The sequence below is a fragment of the Komagataella phaffii genome, chromosome 2 (assembly GCF_000027005.1).
Source record: "Komagataella phaffii GS115 chromosome 2, complete sequence".
In the NCBI taxonomy this organism is placed as follows: domain Eukaryota; kingdom Fungi; phylum Ascomycota; class Pichiomycetes; order Pichiales; family Pichiaceae; genus Komagataella; species Komagataella phaffii.
In genome coordinates, this window is record NC_012964.1 from 140975 (window position 1) to 160518 (window position 19544).

The 19544-nt window shown below is 41.8% G+C and overlaps 11 protein-coding genes across 11 annotated transcripts; 4 read left to right on the forward strand and 7 right to left on the reverse strand.

Annotated features, from left to right (window-relative positions):
• Positions 1-6: 6 nt before the first annotated feature.
• On the reverse strand, positions 7-1647 carry PAS_chr2-1_0079 (Subunit of the cytosolic chaperonin Cct ring complex, related to Tcp1p, required for the assembly of; the record flags this gene model as incomplete). The annotated part of the gene is made up of 1 exon (XM_002490915.1): positions 7-1647. One exon carries the CDS (start codon positions 1645-1647, stop codon positions 7-9), a length of 1641 nt encoding a protein of 546 aa, XP_002490960.1.
• Positions 1648-1834: 187 nt separating this feature from the next.
• Positions 1835-3691, reverse strand: PAS_chr2-1_0080 (Peripheral protein of the cytosolic face of the mitochondrial outer membrane, required for mitochond; the record flags this gene model as incomplete). Its single annotated transcript, XM_002490916.1, has 1 exon — positions 1835-3691. One exon carries the CDS (start codon positions 3689-3691, stop codon positions 1835-1837), a length of 1857 nt encoding a protein of 618 aa, XP_002490961.1.
• Positions 3692-3985: 294 nt separating this feature from the next.
• Positions 3986-4543, reverse strand: PAS_chr2-1_0081 (Hypothetical protein; the record flags this gene model as incomplete). The annotated part of the gene is made up of 1 exon (XM_002490917.1): positions 3986-4543. One exon carries the CDS (start codon positions 4541-4543, stop codon positions 3986-3988), a length of 558 nt encoding a protein of 185 aa, XP_002490962.1.
• A 331-nt stretch (positions 4544-4874) lies between these two features.
• On the forward strand, positions 4875-8552 carry PAS_chr2-1_0082 (Subunit of the multiprotein cohesin complex, essential protein involved in chromosome segregation an; the record flags this gene model as incomplete). Its single annotated transcript, XM_002490918.1, has 1 exon — positions 4875-8552. One exon carries the CDS (start codon positions 4875-4877, stop codon positions 8550-8552), a length of 3678 nt encoding a protein of 1225 aa, XP_002490963.1.
• A 20-nt stretch (positions 8553-8572) lies between these two features.
• On the reverse strand, positions 8573-10111 carry PAS_chr2-1_0083 (Hypothetical protein; the record flags this gene model as incomplete). Its single annotated transcript, XM_002490919.1, has 1 exon — positions 8573-10111. The coding sequence occupies one exon, from the start codon at positions 10109-10111 to the stop codon at positions 8573-8575; it is 1539 nt and encodes a 512-aa protein (XP_002490964.1).
• A 280-nt stretch (positions 10112-10391) lies between these two features.
• PAS_chr2-1_0084 (Protein possibly involved in a post-Golgi secretory pathway) lies at positions 10392-11045 on the forward strand (the record flags this gene model as incomplete). The annotated part of the gene is made up of 1 exon (XM_002490920.1): positions 10392-11045. One exon carries the CDS (start codon positions 10392-10394, stop codon positions 11043-11045), a length of 654 nt encoding a protein of 217 aa, XP_002490965.1.
• On the reverse strand, positions 11042-12157 carry PAS_chr2-1_0085 (Putative glycoprotease proposed to be in transcription as a component of the EKC protein complex wit; the record flags this gene model as incomplete). The annotated part of the gene is made up of 1 exon (XM_002490921.1): positions 11042-12157. One exon carries the CDS (start codon positions 12155-12157, stop codon positions 11042-11044), a length of 1116 nt encoding a protein of 371 aa, XP_002490966.1.
• A 209-nt stretch (positions 12158-12366) lies between these two features.
• PAS_chr2-1_0086 (60S ribosomal protein L24) lies at positions 12367-12843 on the reverse strand (the record flags this gene model as incomplete). Its single annotated transcript, XM_002490922.1, has 1 exon — positions 12367-12843. One exon carries the CDS (start codon positions 12841-12843, stop codon positions 12367-12369), a length of 477 nt encoding a protein of 158 aa, XP_002490967.1.
• A 267-nt stretch (positions 12844-13110) lies between these two features.
• PAS_chr2-1_0087 (60S ribosomal protein L30) lies at positions 13111-13495 on the forward strand (the record flags this gene model as incomplete). The annotated part of the gene is made up of 2 exons (XM_002490923.1): positions 13111-13113; positions 13175-13495. The coding sequence occupies 2 exons, from the start codon at positions 13111-13113 to the stop codon at positions 13493-13495; spliced, it is 324 nt and encodes a 107-aa protein (XP_002490968.1).
• A 625-nt stretch (positions 13496-14120) lies between these two features.
• PAS_chr2-1_0088 (Hypothetical protein) lies at positions 14121-15740 on the forward strand (the record flags this gene model as incomplete). Its single annotated transcript, XM_002490924.1, has 1 exon — positions 14121-15740. One exon carries the CDS (start codon positions 14121-14123, stop codon positions 15738-15740), a length of 1620 nt encoding a protein of 539 aa, XP_002490969.1.
• Positions 15741-15850: 110 nt separating this feature from the next.
• PAS_chr2-1_0089 (Component of the mitochondrial alpha-ketoglutarate dehydrogenase complex, which catalyzes a key step) lies at positions 15851-18856 on the reverse strand (the record flags this gene model as incomplete). The annotated part of the gene is made up of 1 exon (XM_002490925.1): positions 15851-18856. One exon carries the CDS (start codon positions 18854-18856, stop codon positions 15851-15853), a length of 3006 nt encoding a protein of 1001 aa, XP_002490970.1.
• Between the last annotated feature and the right edge of the window lie 688 nt (positions 18857-19544).

Consider the following 19544-nt stretch of genomic DNA (forward strand, 5'->3'; position numbering starts at 1 on the left):
AGGAATTCATTGGGGGATATTTCTACCCCTGGCACCCTGGGCGGCAGCTGCTGCTCCTGCCGAGGCCCTCTCCTCGTTCTTAATTGTCTCATCCACAGATAGAATCAACATAGCAGCCTCGGTGGCTGATTGAATGGCGTTGATCTTCATCATGGATGGTTCCCAAACAAAGCTCTTCAAGTTATCATTGATTCCACCGTTTCGGAAATCTACTCCATACCATACCTCACCTTTAGCGTGAGCAGCACGTAGCTTGTTTAATAGGTCTGTACCGTCGAATCCACCGTTGTCACACAATTGACGAGGGATGACCTCCAGTGCTTTTGCGAATGCTCCAATGATTAATTGCTGTTTTCCTGGAATTGTTCTGGAGTACTCTCTTAATATTTTCGATAACTCCATCTCAATAGCACCACCACCAGCAACAATTGCAGTGTTCTTTACAGCTCTTCTAACAATCATGATAGCATCATGTAACGATCTTTCGACTTCAGCTATTACTTGCTCGGCTCCACCTCTCAGTAACAAAGTGCACGTCTTAGCTTCAGGACATCCTTTGAATATGTTGTAACGTTCTCCACCAATTTGGACTTCCTCAAATGACGCACAAGTTCCGAGATGCTCTGGTAATATATCACTGGTAGTAGTTTGAATGGAACCTCCAACAGCCTGAATGACTCTATCTAAATCTCCAGAGGCCACTCTCCCTGCACAGAAAATATTTCTATCAGCAAAATATTGCGTTGCCAAATCACCAATTGGTAGTTTAGATAAAACAATGTTGGCACCCGAAGCTTCAATGGCCTCCAACTTCTGGGTTATAATTTTCCATTCAGCGTCAACGATATTTTGGTAATCTTTAACTTGTTCAATTCTAACTTCGGCATTGTCTTTTTCAGCTTTCAATTCCAACTCAACATTTAGGTTCAGAATTTTTGGGTTAGTGAACTGCTTTGGTTGTTGTTCAAAACCGGCGTACGAGAACGTTTTCTTGAACGCAACACCGTTGACAAACAAAGAATCTTCCATAGAACCACCAGGAATTCTCTTGATACCAATCAGTTTCTCGTCCAGATACTCCTGGTCTAAAGTCAACACAGCGTCGACCACCATCTTGGTAAAAAATTCGTCATTATTGTGAATTAACTTGGAAGACATAGCCGTCTTGGCACAGTTCTCTAAAAGCTCTCTGTTTGCACCCCCTTTGGAGCTTACCTCGACTTGAAGTTCTTTGATATTCTTGACGGCCAATTGAGAAGCTTTTCTAAGGCCCTTACAAATCACTGTGGTAGATATTCCTTCTTCTATGAAACCCTTGCACTCTTTAAGTATTTCACCAGCAAGTAAAGTGACAGAGGTGGTACCATCACCAACCTCAGCATCTTGAGATCTTGATATATCAACCAAAATCTTTGCTGCGGGGTGGATAACGTCTAAGAGTTTCAAGATGGTTGCCCCATCGTTAGATATAGTGGTCTTGCCATCCGCTCCAACAATCAGGACATCAGATCCAAGAGGACCCAGTGTAGGCTTCAAAGACTCCTGAATTGCGATACAGGCATTAATATTGGTGATTATCTGGCCTCGACCTTGAGAAGTATCGGTTCCTTCCTTAAGAACAACTATTGTGGGTACTTGGCCGTTCATTATGGTGCTGAGTGTTACTTGGAAAGAAAACCAGAAAAAAACACCAAGTTAATTTTGGGTGACAGACGACGCGAAACACTATGAAAAGGAACGAACCTGTGTGAAAAAAGCGATGCTCTCCAAGAAAGGCTACTTCAAGTTTTGCTGAGTTTATAGTTCTATTCGATATATACATAAACGTAGCCGCTTAGATGGCCCAAACGCCGAAGGCTCCATCGGTTCTACCTTCAACCATATAGCCCTCTTGGTAACGGGCGAAAATAATATTAACTTCTGAAGATGGATCGCTGACTCGAGGACCACAGTCCCAGTGCTTCTCTTCAATTCGATCGTAGACTTTAACCACTGAGTCACCATTTGTAGATATGATCCGTCTTGAGTCAAATTGAAGAGACGTGATTCCGGTATCGTAAACAAATGCATCAACGATGTTTCCTGTCCTTAGATCCCAAATTCGGATAGATCTGTCACTCGATCCAGTGATTAAATGCTTGTCATCAAATTGCAAACAGGTCACAGGTCCAGTATGACCTGAGAGTTGCCGAATAACTTCCCCAGACCTCAAGTCCCATAATCTAACTAAACCATCAGCAGTTCCCGTTGCAAGGGCTGCATCGTAACATTGCAAAGAGCCTATAAATGAAGACTGTTCTGCTGCAACTACGGGACTTGAAGTGGTATAACTTCCACTAGAGGCATTCATCATAGATGAAGCCCAGAGAACGTCAATAGTTTGTAAACAGTGCCCCGTGGTCATATCCCATTGTCGGATGGTCTTGTCGTTGGACCCAGAAATCAAAGTGTTGTTGTTGAAATGTAGAGCAGTGATTTCATCGACGTGACTATCAAATGAGTGTATTAGAGGGTCTTGCTCTTCATTATGTAGCCTGTTTAGATCCCACATCTTAATGGAAGCATCAAGCGAGCCTGTGACAACAGTTGAATCCTCAATTTGAAGGCATTTCACTGCAGCATTATGTCCCTCAAGAAGACCAATGCATTTAGATCTACTGAGATCCCAAACGCGTACTGTATTGTCTAGGGACGCAGATACCATGGTTCCAAATGGAAGGTCAAATCCGAATGTAGTGATTGTATCTTCATGGCCATGGAACTCGGCTATATTAGATCCCGGCTCATAATATTGTTGCAAAGTAGGCTTTATCTTTCTCGATTTTTTGTGATGTTCATCAGTCAGCCTACCATAGACAGACTGATTCATCATGAGGTTTTCGGATTTGGGGTCGGGTTCAACGTCTTCGGCATCTTCATCCTCCTCACTACTTTCGTCAGTCTCATTTAAATCCGGATCAATATCCTTGATCAAGGAAAGCCTGGATTCAATTTCATCCAAGTAGTTTTCTAATGCAATCTCGTCTCTTTCATAAAGAGCTATCTTATTGAATACAGATGCTCTCATTTTGTGTAACTTTTCCAGTTTGATATCAATTTCCTGGATCTCATTTGCGGTCAACCCTTTTCTTATCTCTAATAGGTCTAGTTTGTAATCAATCTCAGCTTTGAATTGTTTTAAATGGTGAGGATTCTGAGAGTGTTTTATTTTTGATTCCGTTATTCCAGCTGGTAAAGGATCTCTATTGGGATCATCTAGCTCTCTTGACTCTTTGTCTACAAAACCACCCTCTAAGAGTTTCGATGATCCCTTTTTAATTCTCTCTATTTCTTCATTCACTTCTGGAAGGGTGGCATTGAATCCTTGGAACAAAGAAAACACAGATGTAGGTCCACCGTGATCAGTTTCCAATCTTTCATCCGGTATGTCTCTCACCAACTCGTCGCTCAGTTCGGCGTATAGCTTGGGTTTTCTATTTCTTTGTTTCTTATCCAATGAGTGCCTTCTTCTCGACAACAATGGAATTGCACTACTGTACTTAAGAATCATAGAGGTATTCTTGTTGGACAATGTCTCATTTATGGTTTTTCGGTAAGAATTGTTCTTCAAAAAAACATCCTTATTGAGGGAACCAGAAGAGTAAAGCGCTGAAGCTGTTGCTACCGCCTTGCTGATATTATCTGATTCCATTAAAAGATTTAGTAACCAAGAGGGCGCTTATACTCTGGCTTGCGGTTAAGTTGGAGTTTGGCGGATGGAAATTCTGTTCGAGTGTAGATAGATGTTGGTTGGGCACTCAGGTACGAACGCTTATTAGAGGTGCAAAGGAGTGGGCATTCGAGCCTCCGCCTAGCAGCGTCTGGGAGCAACTATATGTTGGAGACCCCAAGAAAACTTGGAGACGTCCCTGTTACGAAGTATGGACAATTACGAATGGGATGATGATTGTTAGACTCTTGCCTATGGTGCAAAATTAAACTAAGCCTAATCATTTTGCTCCAAGATCAGTTTCAGCTCTCGTATCCTGGTTTCTTCCTTTGCAATCTCTTCCAATTGATCTTCATTTATGTCGTGACCTTGCAGATCCTCTGCCTGCTGCTGCTCTAAAAGCTCATACTCGGCGATGCTCTGTTGGAGTTGTTCGTATTTAAGAGTGCTGGCTTCAAGTTTGGCAGCCATGTCTTCCAGAGGGTATCTTGTCACGAGATCGCTGGCTCTCTCCAACAACTCGGAGATTTCTGTTTCATCGTTCAACTGTATTAGGGTACTCGGCGTGTCTTGTGTGGAATAATCTGGGATCTTAATAATCGTTTTTTCGTCTGATGGAGTTTCTGCATAGTTATTGATTCCATCTATTCTGTGTGGTTCGCCGTCCTCTATAGTGTATAATGATCTCTCCAAAGGGTCAGAGTCTCGTATCAGCCTGGTAATTTCCGGTTTATTGATTATTGCATTTGTAAAAATACCAGGAGGTTTGAAATAGAGGGTTCTTAGAGACTTTGCATTCTTCTGGATGTTTCGAAGATGTAAGTCCAAAGACATTGAGTTGACTTGGTAATATGTTGTTTACGCGATGCAGTTGTTTACAAGTAGAATTATATAAGCATATAATTTTTTCAAAGGAGCCGTCCAAGCTAGACTGTTTCAATGTTCAAGAATAGCCAAAATAGTGGACTATCTAAATGACTTGAACTCAAGCAATCTATCACACACGACTGTGAAACAATGTTTTGAGTGTCTTCCTCTTAGCGTATTCTTGATTGGAGATTTTCCAGTGCTTACTCAATCATACAAACGCGTACATCGCGGTTTAACTAAGATTTAAACGCGTACCTAACTTACAGATCTATCTTCCCTTCTTTGACACAACAACATGGGCCGTTTAATAGGGCTAAATCTCTATAATTTCAAGTCATATAGAGGACTGAATCGAATTGGCTTTGGCTCGGCAAACTTCACCAGTATCATGGGAACAAATGGTTCTGGAAAGTCCAACCTTATGGATGCCATTTCCTTTGTCCTGGGTCTTCAATCAAACAGTCTTCGTTCGACCAATGCTAAAGATCTGATCTATCGGGGAAGGGTGGCTGGAACGGACAACGATGATGATGATGATGACATGGATAACTCAGACAAAGAAAACTACTCGGGGGATGGGTCTAGAAATGCCTACGTATCTGCAATTTACGAAACCTCGGAGGGTGAACAAGTTCAGTTCAAACGTGTCATCAACAGTAATGGTTCGACTGAATATCGAATTAATGAAAAGCTAGTGACCATGTCGGAATATTCAGATCTACTCAAAGACGAAAATATTCTTATCAAGGCCAAGAACTTTTTGGTATTTCAGGGTGAGGTGGAGAAAATTGCAGCTCAGTCAGCAAAAGAGCTTACAAACATAATTGAAATTATAAGTGGATCTAATGAATACAAGGAAGAGTACGACTACCTGAAAGAACAGCTAGATGAAGCGCATAATGTCACTGTAGCTACGTTTGGGAGAAGGCGTGCTTTGAAGAACGATTTCAAACAGTACAAGGAGCAAACTATTGAGGTCCAAAGGTATGAAGATAAAACTAGAGAACGAGACCAATTGGAGATTACTGCTAAAATGTGCTCAATGTTTCATAATGACAATAATATCAGTAAACTTCAAGAACAACTTCAAGCAGTCAATCAGCAGATTGGGGATCTATCAGCGCGTTTAGAGAAAGAAGAGTCAACTTTTGAGGCGTTAAAGACTGCATATTCAGAGAAGGCATTGAATGCTTCAAACGACAAACACAAATTATCTAAAAGGATTGAAGCTCTGAAAGATCAAAAGCTGACCATTATTCCTCTGGATACTGAGAAACAAGGTATCAGACGTCAGTTGGCTAACTTGGAGGTACGCCTAAATGAGATGAACGCCGACTCAGACAAACAAAAATCTGTCATTAAAACGATAACAAAGTCATTAAACTTTGCACAGAAGGAATTAAAGGAGTTAGATGAAAAATACGTTTCTGAATCGATCACTCTTCCAGAAGAGTCTTTAAAAGAATACAATAAGTTAAGGCAGACATTTCTAGTCAAAGGAAATCTTTTGGAAGCCGAACTAAATGAAAAGTCCCAGAAAATTGACATGCTGACTCAAGAATTTCAAGACCTTCAAGACAAGCTGGATGCTGAGACTTCAAAGTTAGACAACCTGGAGTCCTTGAAAACATCCAAAGAGAAAAGTCTCCACAGCAAGACTTCACTTCTTAATGATCAATTGGAATTCCTGCAGACGAAGCAAGCTTCCTTGTCTTCATTCAAATCCATAAGACAGACACACTTAAAACAGGTTCAAGAAGTGAACCTGAAATTACGTGACGTTCTCTCTCAATTGGATGAACTCAATGCTTCACAAAGAGAATCACAAAGAGAACGAGCTTTGAGTGATATTAATGTTTCTTTGAAGAGAGTGTACGGTGCCATGGTTAAAGGTTCGGTACATTCTCTATTAAAGCCGACGCATAAGAGATATCAGGCTGCCATTTCCGCTGCGCTGGGTAAGGACTGGGATTCTATTATAGTGGAAAATGCGTCCGCAGCTCAACAGTGTATTCATTATTTGAAAGAAAACCGCTCTGGTACTGCGACCTTTATTCCTATTAACTCAGTCAAAGTTAGCCCTGTGTCACCACATCTAAGGAATATTCATCCAGAAGCTAGACCATTGATTGACGTTATAGAGTACAACTCGTCGTTACACAATGCGATGGCCTATGTCTGTTCTAATACCTTAGTATGTGATACCTTGGACCTGGCTAAACACTTGAAGTTTGATCAAAGAGTTAATTGCAAAGTGGTAGCCTTGAATGGTGCAGTGATCAATAAATCAGGGCTTATGACTGGTGGTGTAAATCCCAACGATGTTCCAAGATGGGACAAGGCAAAAGCTCTAGGATTGACTAAACGCAAGGATGAACTTTTGTTTGAACTAGAGGAACTAGACAAGAAGAAACCTAACGAATTTGATGAGCGAGCACTGATAGATGAGATCAGTGCAATTGAGTTGGAGCTGCCTTTACTAAGAAGAAACAGAACAGAAGCTGAACGAGCTATTAGAGATGTGGAACTTGAGATTGAATATCAAAAACAAAAAGTGGCAGAGGTGCAAACACTGCTGGAACACTCAGAACTTGGCCAACTTAGACAATCTTATGGAGAAGTCCAATCTAAGGTGACTCACTTACAGTTAGAAATATATGCTGATTTTTGCAAGCGAAACGGCCTAGAGTCAATTCAACAGTATGAAAATAGTGAACGTCACAGGGAGTTCACAAGACAGAAGACTAAACTCCTCCAACAAATTTCTTCTTTGGAAAACAAACTGGAATATGAAAAGGAAAAATACCAGAATACTCAAAATACTCGACAAGACATTGAGCGGGAAGAAGATAAACTGAAAGAATCTTTGGAAGATGTTAGTCGGAGACATGCTCAATCGGTGGAAAGGCTGGACCGTGAAGATGCAGAATTGGAAGTTGAGAAAGAAGCTCTCGAGATGGAATTTGAAAAACTGGGTAAGGAGCTAGAGACAACCAAGCAAAAGGGTGACGAGGTTGCAGATCTTCGTGGCCAATATGAAGACCTTCAAACTCATAAACTTCACTACGATGAAGAGTTGGAGAAGGAGAACATGAAGAAGATCCAGGTTTTGAAAGATTGCAAAATGAAAAGTATTGATATCCCGTTGTTATATGGGGACATGGAGACTTTAGAATTAGAGGACGATAACGAGGCAAGCAATAGCTCTAATATTTTAGCAGATCAATTTGTTATAGATTACGATGGCAATCTTGACGAGAAATACAAGTCGGGAGATCTTGACACTCACTTGCAAGATCTTTCAGTACAGATGGAGTTACTTTCGGAAGAAATAAATAATTTGACGCCAAATACCAAGTCACTAGAAAGATTAGCGGAAGCTGAGAAAGCTTTAAAGAGCTGTGAGAGGCAATTTAATGGAGCAAGAGAGGATGAAAAGGAAATATTATCTCAGTTTGATACTGTTAAGGAAAAACGATTCAGGTTGTTTGACGAAGCTTTTCAACATATTTCCAAATCTATTGACAATATCTACAAAGAGCTGACAAAGTCCAAAGTATCTCCGCTGGGAGGCTCAGCTTACTTGACTCTTAGTCAGGAGGATGAGCCATATTTGGGTGGCATAAACTTTCATAGTATGCCCCCAACTAAGCGATTCAGGGAGATGAATCTTTTGTCTGGAGGAGAGAAATCTATAGCAGCATTAGCTTTATTGTTTGCCATTCACTCGTACAAACCCTCACCATTTTTCGTATTGGATGAAGTGGACGCAGCTCTTGATAACGCAAACGTGAACAGATTGGCAAATTACATTGTCAAGAATGCTAGTCCAACTTTCCAATTCATTGTCATCAGTTTGAAAAACAGCCTTTTTGAAAAGGCTGATGCATTAGTGGGTATCTACAGGGAACAGAGGTTGAACAGCAGTAAAGCTGTTACCTTGGACCTAAGGAACTTCTCCGATAAGGAATAGTCTGGTATAAACTCTTAATTTTATTCAGCTTCTATTAGCGATTGAGTATTTTGTGAATGTAGATGAATTTTTAGCTGTTCAAGATCCAGCTTTGGCTTGAAATTTAGCTCTGAATCCGCAGTGTTCGTTAGACACACAAAAAGTATTTGAAGATTTCCCAACAAATGGTAGGCCTCTATGGATTTTATTTTTTCATGGTCCATCAATTGTTTGACGTTTTTGGTCAGAAGCATGATGGCGTACTGAAATCTATAAACGGTCCCATCTTTTATCCATAACGGAAACACTCTGGAGCCCTTCAGACGGCTTATAGGATCAGAGATGTACGAATTTGATCCGAAAGCTTGGATTGGATACCGTAATGGACATCGTAAATAGGTTGCCAATAGATGGACCAGTTGAACAACATATCCAAGCAACGCATTGATTTCAAGCTCCTGTGATCGAAGAAACTGAAAATTAGAAGATGAGATTTTTGCATGAGGGAATATTAAGCCAAACATGCAATGTTCATGATGTTTCCCGTTGGTTTGTGTGATGCTAAATATTGATGAAAGGTCTTTGATGAGTCTTGATTTTTGTATAGAGACGTACTCTTGTACCTCTTCTACCCTAACCAAAAGACTTCCATGGGATTCTCTTAATGAGTGGAGCACTTTGGCAAGTATTTCAGTGTCAGTGTTTTTATTTTTTATTAGTGAACGGAGTCGGTCACAATTAGTTCTGAGTTTTGATATTACATTCTGAAGGGAGGTGTTCTCTCGAGACAACATCTCTACCCTAGGAGCATATTGGTACGCCAGTCGGTGTTTAATAGCCTCTATTTGCTGTGCCGAGTCAGTTCTAAAAGTTGATGATATTAGGTGGTCAATTTGGATGCTTAATCTATGCTTGAACCCGATGGTGTCTATAATGGAGAATTTGACGTTAGAAAGTTTTATTATTTGATCAAACGAGCAACTTTTCAACTCCCTTGATTTCAAGAAGCTTGGTTTGGATTTTACTGTTTTCAGCTTGTCGCTTTGTATCCCGTCTGTGGCCATTGCAATGAGGTTGCTCTCAAGTGGATAATAGTACCAACCATCGACAAGATTAAGTAGCAATATATTTCTAACATCCTTGACAGCTTTTTCTGCCTTTTCCAAAGTGGGACCTAGATAGTTCAGAAAGCTAAGTTTCAGGTTGATTCTCTTGAACAGGACCCAATCGTTCTTAGACTTGGACTCTCGAACCCAAACCATCATTGAAAACGTTATTTTTCGACTTAAGCTAGTGCCCGCAAAATGAACATCTTGAAATACGGGATTGATAGTGCCATGAGATATTTCTGTGATATAGAAGGGCTTGTCGTACTGGAAACACTCGTGGAAACTGATGAATGTATCGTACAAAACATTACGTAATGTTCCAGCGTTCTTGGAAGTGGAAGACAATTCTCGGAGATTGGTGGACGATTTGGTGGAAACTGGCCTGGGATGGCCACCCTTGGGTAATATATTCCTGACGCTGACACACACCACATGTCTTAGTCTCCTTTGCGGTGGAGGCAAGTACGACATCTTGTGATGGATGCTTTGTATGATAGGGACAACGATAAGTTGAGAACTCTGAACCAGGTATCGCGCCAAGCAGAGATATTGTAATTTGGGTTAGACAATAAACTTCCAATTTGCCTGTTATTTAACTGACAGTTTTTGCCCCAGCACCGTAGAGAAGGAGCAAATTGTACCTTGATAAGCAGATTTTGAAGTAAATTAAATTTCTGTGAGACATCCTATCCCATTACGAACAACATCAAGATAGCATCCCACTTGTCCTCAACACCCAACACACATACATATGGGGTCATTTATCTTTAGTTTGGCCCATTTCTGCGAAACTCATGGGCCAACAGTCGTTTTGAATACCCAGCATATTGCGACTGAGCAGCATGAAAAGCTGATATCAAGCAATTACGATCAGCAAGCTTGTGAATCGTGTAAACTACAATTACCCGGTGGATCAAGTACATTAACAAGTATAGATAACGAAGTGACATATGTCTCTACTCAATACCCCACGTCCCAGGCAAAGTACTCCATTCTTCGGCAGGTTGCCATCAAGTGTTTATCTGTTGAATCTACTTCAGAGTTGTCACCTGTGATGTTTGGGGATCCCATATTAGGATTTACTTTAGCATGCATATTCAAGATCTCTGATAACACTGCTCGTGGAGGAGAAAGAAGATACAGCGTGATGATCGTAGCAGAAGACGAAAGTGAGTTGATTCATTATTGGAATATAATAGCTACAAATTTCAAAGAGTGGATACACTGTATCAAACAAAAGAGGGAACAGGTCTTATCCAGACAAGCTGAGCAAGGCAATAATGAACAATTTTTCAGAAGAACACAGCTATCAAACAAAAACATGGTCCAATTACTGGAAGATCCTCAATTCTTCGTCAAAATGCATGTTTGGGCCAGTGGAGTTCTAAAACAGCTGGTCAATTAATCAAGCCTCCACTTAACCCAAACTTCGTCTGTGCGGAATTTCTGGGTACAAACAGTATCTTTTATATCCGTGACATCACCCATTCGATACTGCAACAATCCAGCATGAGCAATCATGATACCATTGTCAATACAAAAACGTTCATCAGTAGCATAAATCGATCCATTTCGATCCTTGACCATTATCTCCATCATTTGCTGTAACCTCTCATTGCATCCAACTCCACCAACGATTAATACCTGGTTCGAGTTGACATGCGCCATGGCTCGTTCAGTGATCTCTACCAGCATGGCAAAAAGACACTCCTGCAATGAAAAACAGAGATCTTCAACAGTAATCTTACTCCCATCGCTAGTCACCAGGAGCTTGTTCTTTTTATTAGCAAATAGATCCTTGGCCAGATTATCAATAAATTCCAATATACCTGACATTGACAAGTCCATACCTTTTACTGTGTACGGCAACTCAACGAGGTTCTTACCCTTTTTTGCCAATTGTTCGATGTTGTATCCTGGGGATGGATTATTAGAGATCTTCAGAGTTCTGGCAAATCTATCTAAACAGTTCCCTATGGCAATATCCAGCGTTTCTCCAAATATACGGTATTTTTGTCTGGAGTAAGCAATGATTTGTGTGTTGCCACCACTGACATACAGCACCACAGGATTATGGGCATTTGTAATCTCCCTGCCCATCTCAATATGGCCAATGCAATGGTTTACTCCTACCAGAGGTAGATGCCATAGTTGTGAAATCATCCGTGCAGCTACTGCAACACTCTGCAATGGAGCCCCCATCCCTGGCCCCTGTGTAAAACAGATAGCATCTAAATCTGAAGGAGCCACTTGCGCATCTTTTAAAGCATTCTTAATGACTCTAACAACCCAGTTGCGATGATGTCTAGCTGTATCTCTTGGTAAAAAGCCTTCTCCTGGAGGAGTTATATAGGTATCTCGAACGTTCGAAAGAATAACTGCCTTATTGGAATCAGATAGTTCCCCTTTGGGGTGGCGTATGATTCCCACTCCAAGCTTATTGGCAGATCCCTCCAAGCCAATAGCTAGATAATGATCTTTCCCTGGCTTCAGCCTCGTGTCCAGGTAGGTAGTCATACTTGGAAGACAGAGTAGCACCCAGAAAAAAAATGTGTTAGAAGGGAGGCGCGGCGGGCTTCTCCTGCAAGCCCCCGTAGGGCAAAATACACTTGGACCCCAAAAGTCTGTACAACGATCAAAAAGCTCAGAGTGGCAGAAGATTTCTCCACTCTTTCTACATTATACAATAGGTTTCGGACGTAATTTACAGTTTATTACTAAACAGCTTAACGGGAAGTAGCTTGAACCTTCTGGAAAGAACCTTTAGCAGATTGCTTGGAAATGATGAAACCACCGTTAGCAATGGCCTTAGCCTTCTCAGCTTGTCTCTTAGCCTTGTGAGCTTCTCTCTTAGCCTTAGCCTCTTCCTCCTTCTTAGCAGCAGCCTCCTTGATGGCCTTCTTCTGCTCTGGCTTTAAAGAACGTCTCTCCTTGATCAAGTCCAAAGAAGCACCAACGATAGCTCTTTGAGTCTTGACGGCCTTCTTGGTACGCTTCTTGGAGGTCTCTTCGGTAATACCCTTCTTGTGGTGTCTTCTGAACAGAACAGTCCAAGCAATTCTTCTTGGGTTCTTTCTTTGGTGGAAAAGAGAGGCAGACTTGGAGTTCTGGAATCTGAAAATCTTGGAGTCACCACGGATGAACAGGGTTCCTCTGCCTGGGTAAATCTTGGATCCGGAAAATGAATCGACTTCGATCTTCATGATTGTCTTTACTTAGTGAATTGAACGAACAGATGAAAATTGTTCCAGGTATAGCGACAACTTTGGCAGGACTCTGGTGCTCGGATTCATCACAGAAATCGCGCATCCTAAAAGTTTGAAATCACGCTTAGAATGGAAATATCACTGTGACTGCTCTGCACATCTTTACCTCATTTGATGGCGGTGAAAAAAAAAAATCATTGGGACGAGAGGTCTTTCCTTCTTTATACACTACTATCAACTTAAGACCGGAGTGAATTCGCAGAGATGGTCAGTATATTTAGATATCAAGCATGTGAATAGCGTAGCTGGTATACTAACAATCATTTAGGCCCCAAAAGTTAAGAACTCAGACACTATCAACCAGAAGCTGGCCCTGACCATCAAGTCAGGAAAGTACACCTTGGGATTCAAGTCCACCGTCAAGGCTATCAGACAGGGTAAGGCCAAGTTGATTATTATCTCTTCCAACACCCCAGTCTTGAGAAAGTCCGAGTTGGAGTACTACGCCATGTTGTCCAAGACCAACATCTACTACTTCCAAGGTGGTAACAACGAGTTAGGAACTGCTTGTGGTAAGCTCTTCAGAGTTGGTACCCTGGCTATTCTTGATGCTGGTGACTCTGACCTGCTTTCCGTTGTTGGAAACTAAACTAATTAGTCGAAGAATTTTTTTTCAACCAACTTATTTCCTGTAATAGTTAATAGAGATTTTTCATTGGACATTGCGACCTTAATATTTGCGGGGAGCATCTACTTCCTCATTGGTAACCCTGCTATTTCTTGAAAAACGATTTTTCGTTTGTAGACTCCACCATATGAACGCAGATCTGTCGCCCATGGTCTTGCTTGAAATGATTGCGCGAAAGATTTGTACCTGTCAACACTAGCCCATATCTCATCACCTCGTAGGACTAGAAATAGGTAAATGGGTCGACCTTGGGCATGGCCCTAGCATCTGCAAAAGGTGCATCCTTCAACACTCTTCTGCCCAAGAAAAGTTAGCTCAATTTAAAGCTTCCTGCTTACAATTGCTGCCATTTTCCGTTTTCCAATGAGCCTGGATTGTTGATGAGCATCTTAGAAATGCCGCATTGGGAAGTCTCAGTCGACTAGCGACTCGAGCTCATCAGCCATTTGAATCTCCCATGCAGCCTAAGAATTAGTCGTTTCTTTTCTTTTTCATTTTTCCCCTTCATTTTTTTTGGTCACTGACCAATACTATATAAACTTGTGTTCACCCACTTATAGTTGGCGATTATTTCCAGGCACAAGTAATGACTCTCAGCTCACAGGCTTCTAATGCCATCATTTATGTGACTTATGGGCTGACTTTAATATTCTGTGTGGGGCTAGCTTGGTATCATAATGACAAGTCAAAATTCTTATCGTCAAACCAGACAAAAACAGGGATACCACTGGCCCTTAACTTCATAGCCTCGGCGATGGGGTGTGGTATTCTTACAACATACACACAAGTGGCTAACTTGGCAGGTATACATGGATTAATGACTTATACTATTGTTGGAGCTTTGCCCATATTCTTTTTCTCCTTCTGGGGACCTCTTATCAGAAGAAAATGTCCAGAAGGATTTGTTCTGACTGAATGGACTTTCCAAAGATTTGGAAGTGTCACAGGATATTATCTGTCTCTTGCCACAATTTTGACAATGTTCTTGTTCATGGTGGCAGAACTTAGTGCTATTAAGTTCGCTGTCGAAGCTTTGACAGGTTTGGACGGCCTTCCTGTGGTCATCGTTGAGTGTATTGTCACGACCATTTATACTTCTATTGGAGGCTTCCAGGTTAGTTTTTCTACAGATAATTATCAGGCCTGTGTTGTTCTAGTCTTGGCAGTTATTGGTGTCATTGGCTTTGCTCTGAACGTCAACATTGACCCAGAACTTAAAAGAGAAACTGAAAGCTACCTATTGGGTGCCAACAAGTTAGGATGGCAATTACTTTACATCTTGTTTATTGCTATTGCTACTTGCGATTGTTTCATATCAGGATTTTGGTTAAGAACATTTGCAGCAAAAACAAACAAGGACCTTATGATTGGAACCGGTATTGCGTCTATTGTTGCCATGACCATCTGCACTTTGGTAGGTTTGCCAGGCATTTTTGGTGTGTGGACAGGAGATGTGGTTATCGGAAGTCCCGAAGGTTACCTGTCTTTTTTCATCATGGTATCAACCATGGGCAACTGGATGATAGGATTAATCCTGATCTTTTCCATTGTTCTAAGTACTTGTACCTTTGACTCGCTTCAAAGTGGATTGACCTCCACTATTGTCAACGATTTTGGAAGAGGACGTATGCCTCTTTGGGCAGCTAGAGTAATCACTATTTTGGTTATGGTCCCTTCCATTGTCGTTGCTGTCAAAGTTGCAGATGATGTTTTAAAGATATACTTCATTGCCGATTTGATTTCTTCCTCGGTCATTCCTTCTCTGTTCATCGGTCTCTCCACTCGCTTCTACTTCTGGTCTGGTTGGGAAGTAGTCGGTGGTGGATTTGCTGGTCTTTTTTTCGTGTGGGTCTTCGGAACCGTTTACTACGGTGATGCCGCTGAAGGAGGCAAGTTGTTACTGATTTGGAATGGTATCTACGATTCTGAAGATTGGGGTCCATTTGGTGCGTTTGTTGTTGCCCCAGGTGTGTCTTTGGTAGGTGGTTTGATCATCTGTGGTGTACGATTAGCAGTTCTCAAGGTATACAGCAACATTAAGGGTACTCCATTTACTGCTCTTGATAGACCTGAAAAACTTGGCTTTGGTGGTGTCGCAATTGGTGACTCTTCCGATATTGAAGAGGTCTACGAAGAGACTTTAAACGAATCTCAATCAAAAAAATCTACTGATTACGTCAAGGAAGAAGATAATTTCCGTGCTTGATCAACCTTAATCCCACAAATCTTTAATCAATCGATAAATCAATAAATATAAAACATCTATACTCTACGTAACGTCGTTTGCAAATAGAAAAGTTTGTCACTGAAACTAACTTAATTTTGGATTTGGAAGACATCGTCCAAGAAAGCCTCTTCTTGAGCAACGTGCATCGACTTAGTACCAACGGCAACAGCAGCTGCTGGGTTTCTACCAGCATAGCGCAGGTTGTAATCCTTGTACTTCTCGGTCTGTTCCAATACGGTTACTATCCTTGGTGCAGAAAATGCGTAAGAACCCATGTTCAATGGTTCTTCCTGACACCAAACAATCTCATCCAAAGATGGGTAGCTATCAATGGCGTTCTTCAATTGTTCGAATGGGAATGGGTGCAGTTGTTCAATCTTCAATACAGCGGTCTCTTTGTCGCCAATATCAGCACGCTTCTTGTGCAAAGAAGAATGAACTTGACCAGAACAAAGAACTAATCGCTTAATACCCTCCTTGTCATTGATGGTTTTGCCCAGCTCAGAATCCTCAATTATCCATTGGAAACTAGATTCTCCAATGAAATCTTCAATGTTAGATCTGGCCAATGGGTGACGCAACAACTTCTTCGAAAAGAGCAAAATTAAAGGCTTTCTGAATTGACGGTGCATTTGACGTCTCAACAGATGGAACAGATTGGCTGGAGTGGTTGGATAAGCAACTTGCATGTTACAATCTTGATGTTGTCTCTCCAGCTTCTCAGGAGATGGATAAACTCTTGGGTCTTCATTACAAAGCTGCAAGTAACGTTCTAAACGGGCAGAAGAGTGCTCGGAACCTTGACCATCGTAACCATGGGGCAAAGAAAGGACAACACCGGATCTCTGCTTCCATTTAGATTCACCAGCGGCAAGGAATTGATCAATAATAACTTGAGCAGTGTTAGCGAAGTCACCAAATTGAGCTTCCCACATAACCAAAGCATCAGGTGAGGTCAGTGAGTAACCATACTCAAAACCCATACATCCGTATTCTGAAAGGGAAGAGTTAGAAATACCGAAGTCGGATTGAACTTTACTTAGATGTTTGAGAGGAATGTAGACTTTTTCGGAGTTTTGGTCGTGAAGAACGGCGTGACGTTGGGAGAAGGTTCCTCTTTCAACATCTTGGCCGGAAATTCTGACATGATAACCTTCAATAACCAAACTTCCAAAGGCAAGAGCTTCACCAGTAGACCAGTCAATACCCTCACCTTTTTGAATGGAATCTTTTCTATTCTTTAAGATACGCTTCAAATTTCTGTGAACCTCAAATCCTTCAGGCCAAGAAGAGATGGTGTCACCGATTCTCTCAACTACGCCCCTTTCCACAGAGGTTGGCAAGTGAGGCAATACTTCAGAAGCCAATTCTTTTGGAGACTTGAATCCCTCCCAAGGTGTTGTTAACCATTCTCTGGAGGTGGGTTTGTACTCAACAGACTTGGTAAATGCTTCTTCTAATGTGTTCCAAACCCATTGCTTGTGTTCATTGATGTCATCTAGAGTGAATGATCCCTCCTTGATTAACTTGTCAACGTAAATATCGAGCACTTGCTTCTTCTCAGCAATCTTCTGGTACATCAAAGGCTGGGTGAAAGAAGGCTGGTCAGTTTCGTTGTGACCGTATTTACGGTAGCCAACAACATCCAAAATAACATCGGAGTGGAAAGTCTGTCTCCATTCAGCTGCCAATTGGAAGTTGAAAATAACTGACTCAACGTCGTCAGCATTAACATGCAAAATTGGAGCATTGATTGATTTGGCAATATCAGATGGGTAAGGAGTGGATCTAGCAAAACGTGGATCCGTTGTGAAACCAATTTGGTTGTTAATAATGATATGGATGGTACCACCAGTAGAATAAGCTGGTAAGGCAGCGAAACCCATAGTTTCGTAAACGATACCCTGACCGGCAAAAGCAGCATCACCGTGGACCAAAATACCCATAGCCTTGTTGAATTCACCAACATCTCCCTTGTAGTGCTGGATAGCTCTAGTTCTACCCAAAACAACGGGATCTTCTGCCTCCAAATGAGAAGGATTGGCAACCAAGGAAAGGTGGACTTTCTTACCGGATGTAGTTGGACGAACGTAATTCATACCCAAATGGTATTTCACGTCACCAGATCCTTCATCGAAATCTTTAGAACCAGTGAACTCGGAGAAGATAGACTCATTGGGTTTTCTGACAACGTTTGACAACATGTTCAGACGACCACGGTGGGCCATACCAATGACTACATCCTCAACACCGTTTTCAACGGCAGTGTCGATCAGAGCCTTCATACCTGGAATGACAGACTCGGCACCTTCAACACCAAATCTCTTGTCGTTGGGGAATTTGGAACTCAGAAAGTTTTCAAAAGAACAAGACCAGATAAGTCTGTCAAGAATTTGTCTCTTCTCATCGACGGAGTACTTGTAAGGGGTTGGAATTTCAATTCTCTCTCTGAGCCAGTCACACTTCTCTCTTGAAGGGATATGAACATACTCAACACCGTAGGATGAACAGTAGATTTTCTCACATGCCTTAATAATATCACGTAGTTTCATTGTGGGGTGTCCAGCCTCGGCGAACTTAGGAAGAATACCTGGTCCGAGAGTAATCTCAGTGTCCAAGTCTGCCTCGGTAAAACCATAAAATTCCTGAGTCAGTTCCTTTGGCACTGGTTTGGACTTGTCGTCACCAAAGGAGATTCCCAAGGGGTCAATTTTAGCCTTTTGGTGACCTCTGACCTGATAAGCACGAACCAACAGCTGAGCTTTCAAATGCGTCAAAACATTGGAGTTGCCACTTGCGTTACCTACAGGCACCAAGTTGGGAATACCACCAGCTGGCTGTGGAATCAAGGTTGGTGGTGCTTGGAAGGCACGAGATGGGGGGACGCCCTGGTCTAAGTTCTTGAAATAAGCGTTCCACGACGAGTGAACAGATGACGGGTCCTTGGACCATTGTTCGTACATTTCATCAATGTAGTTGGCGTTATTTGACTGCAAAAATGAATCGGTGGCCAATAATCTGGTCTGGATCAATCGTCTGGGAGCATTCCTCAAGATGCTGCTCCTGGAGGAGATGCCTTTGAATGATTTTAACATTATGCTGGTTGTGCTTTTTGGGAAGAAGAGAGAAAAGAGGAAGCCAAACAGGCCTTCTTTTTTATGGTTGAGGGTCGGAAGTGAGGGAATAATATCGGTTAAGAAGCCCCGGGAGCGATGAGGTTCAATATTCGGAGGTGATCGGAATTTGATCTGGAGTTTAGTTGCAGAAGAAAGAAGAATACGACTTGAAAGAGAAGAAGCTGCCGATCACAATGGTGCTACTTGCGGTGCCTAAGCATTGATTTTATTGGGCTTTATGCGGTGTTCTTAACTTCAAGTGGATGATGGAACAGTAGCGACTCCGAGATGGAGTTGCGGGAACATGGGTGATTTACAAAGACAGGAAAAATATGGGGGAGTCGGAAATGAGCCGGAAGTTTAGAAAATGATGGGTGGTCGGGGTGATATCAAGGGTACCTACGAGGCAGATTCGGGAGATAAGGGGAGGAACATGCCTATCCTGTCTAATTGGTGTATGGTTGCTCAGCAAGAAAGTCAAAACGTTGGAAACGGCTTATGATTGCTAATTCGAAAGAATATTTGTTCCAGTTGCTCCAAGGAAGCTAGTTTAGTGTTGGCATTATTTCTGTTGCGCTTTTCTTTTCTCGCGATTGGGCGTAGATTTGCGAGCTCCGGGAGTTTCACTATTAATTATAGCAAACTTTGAAGATAAAGTTGTCAAGAC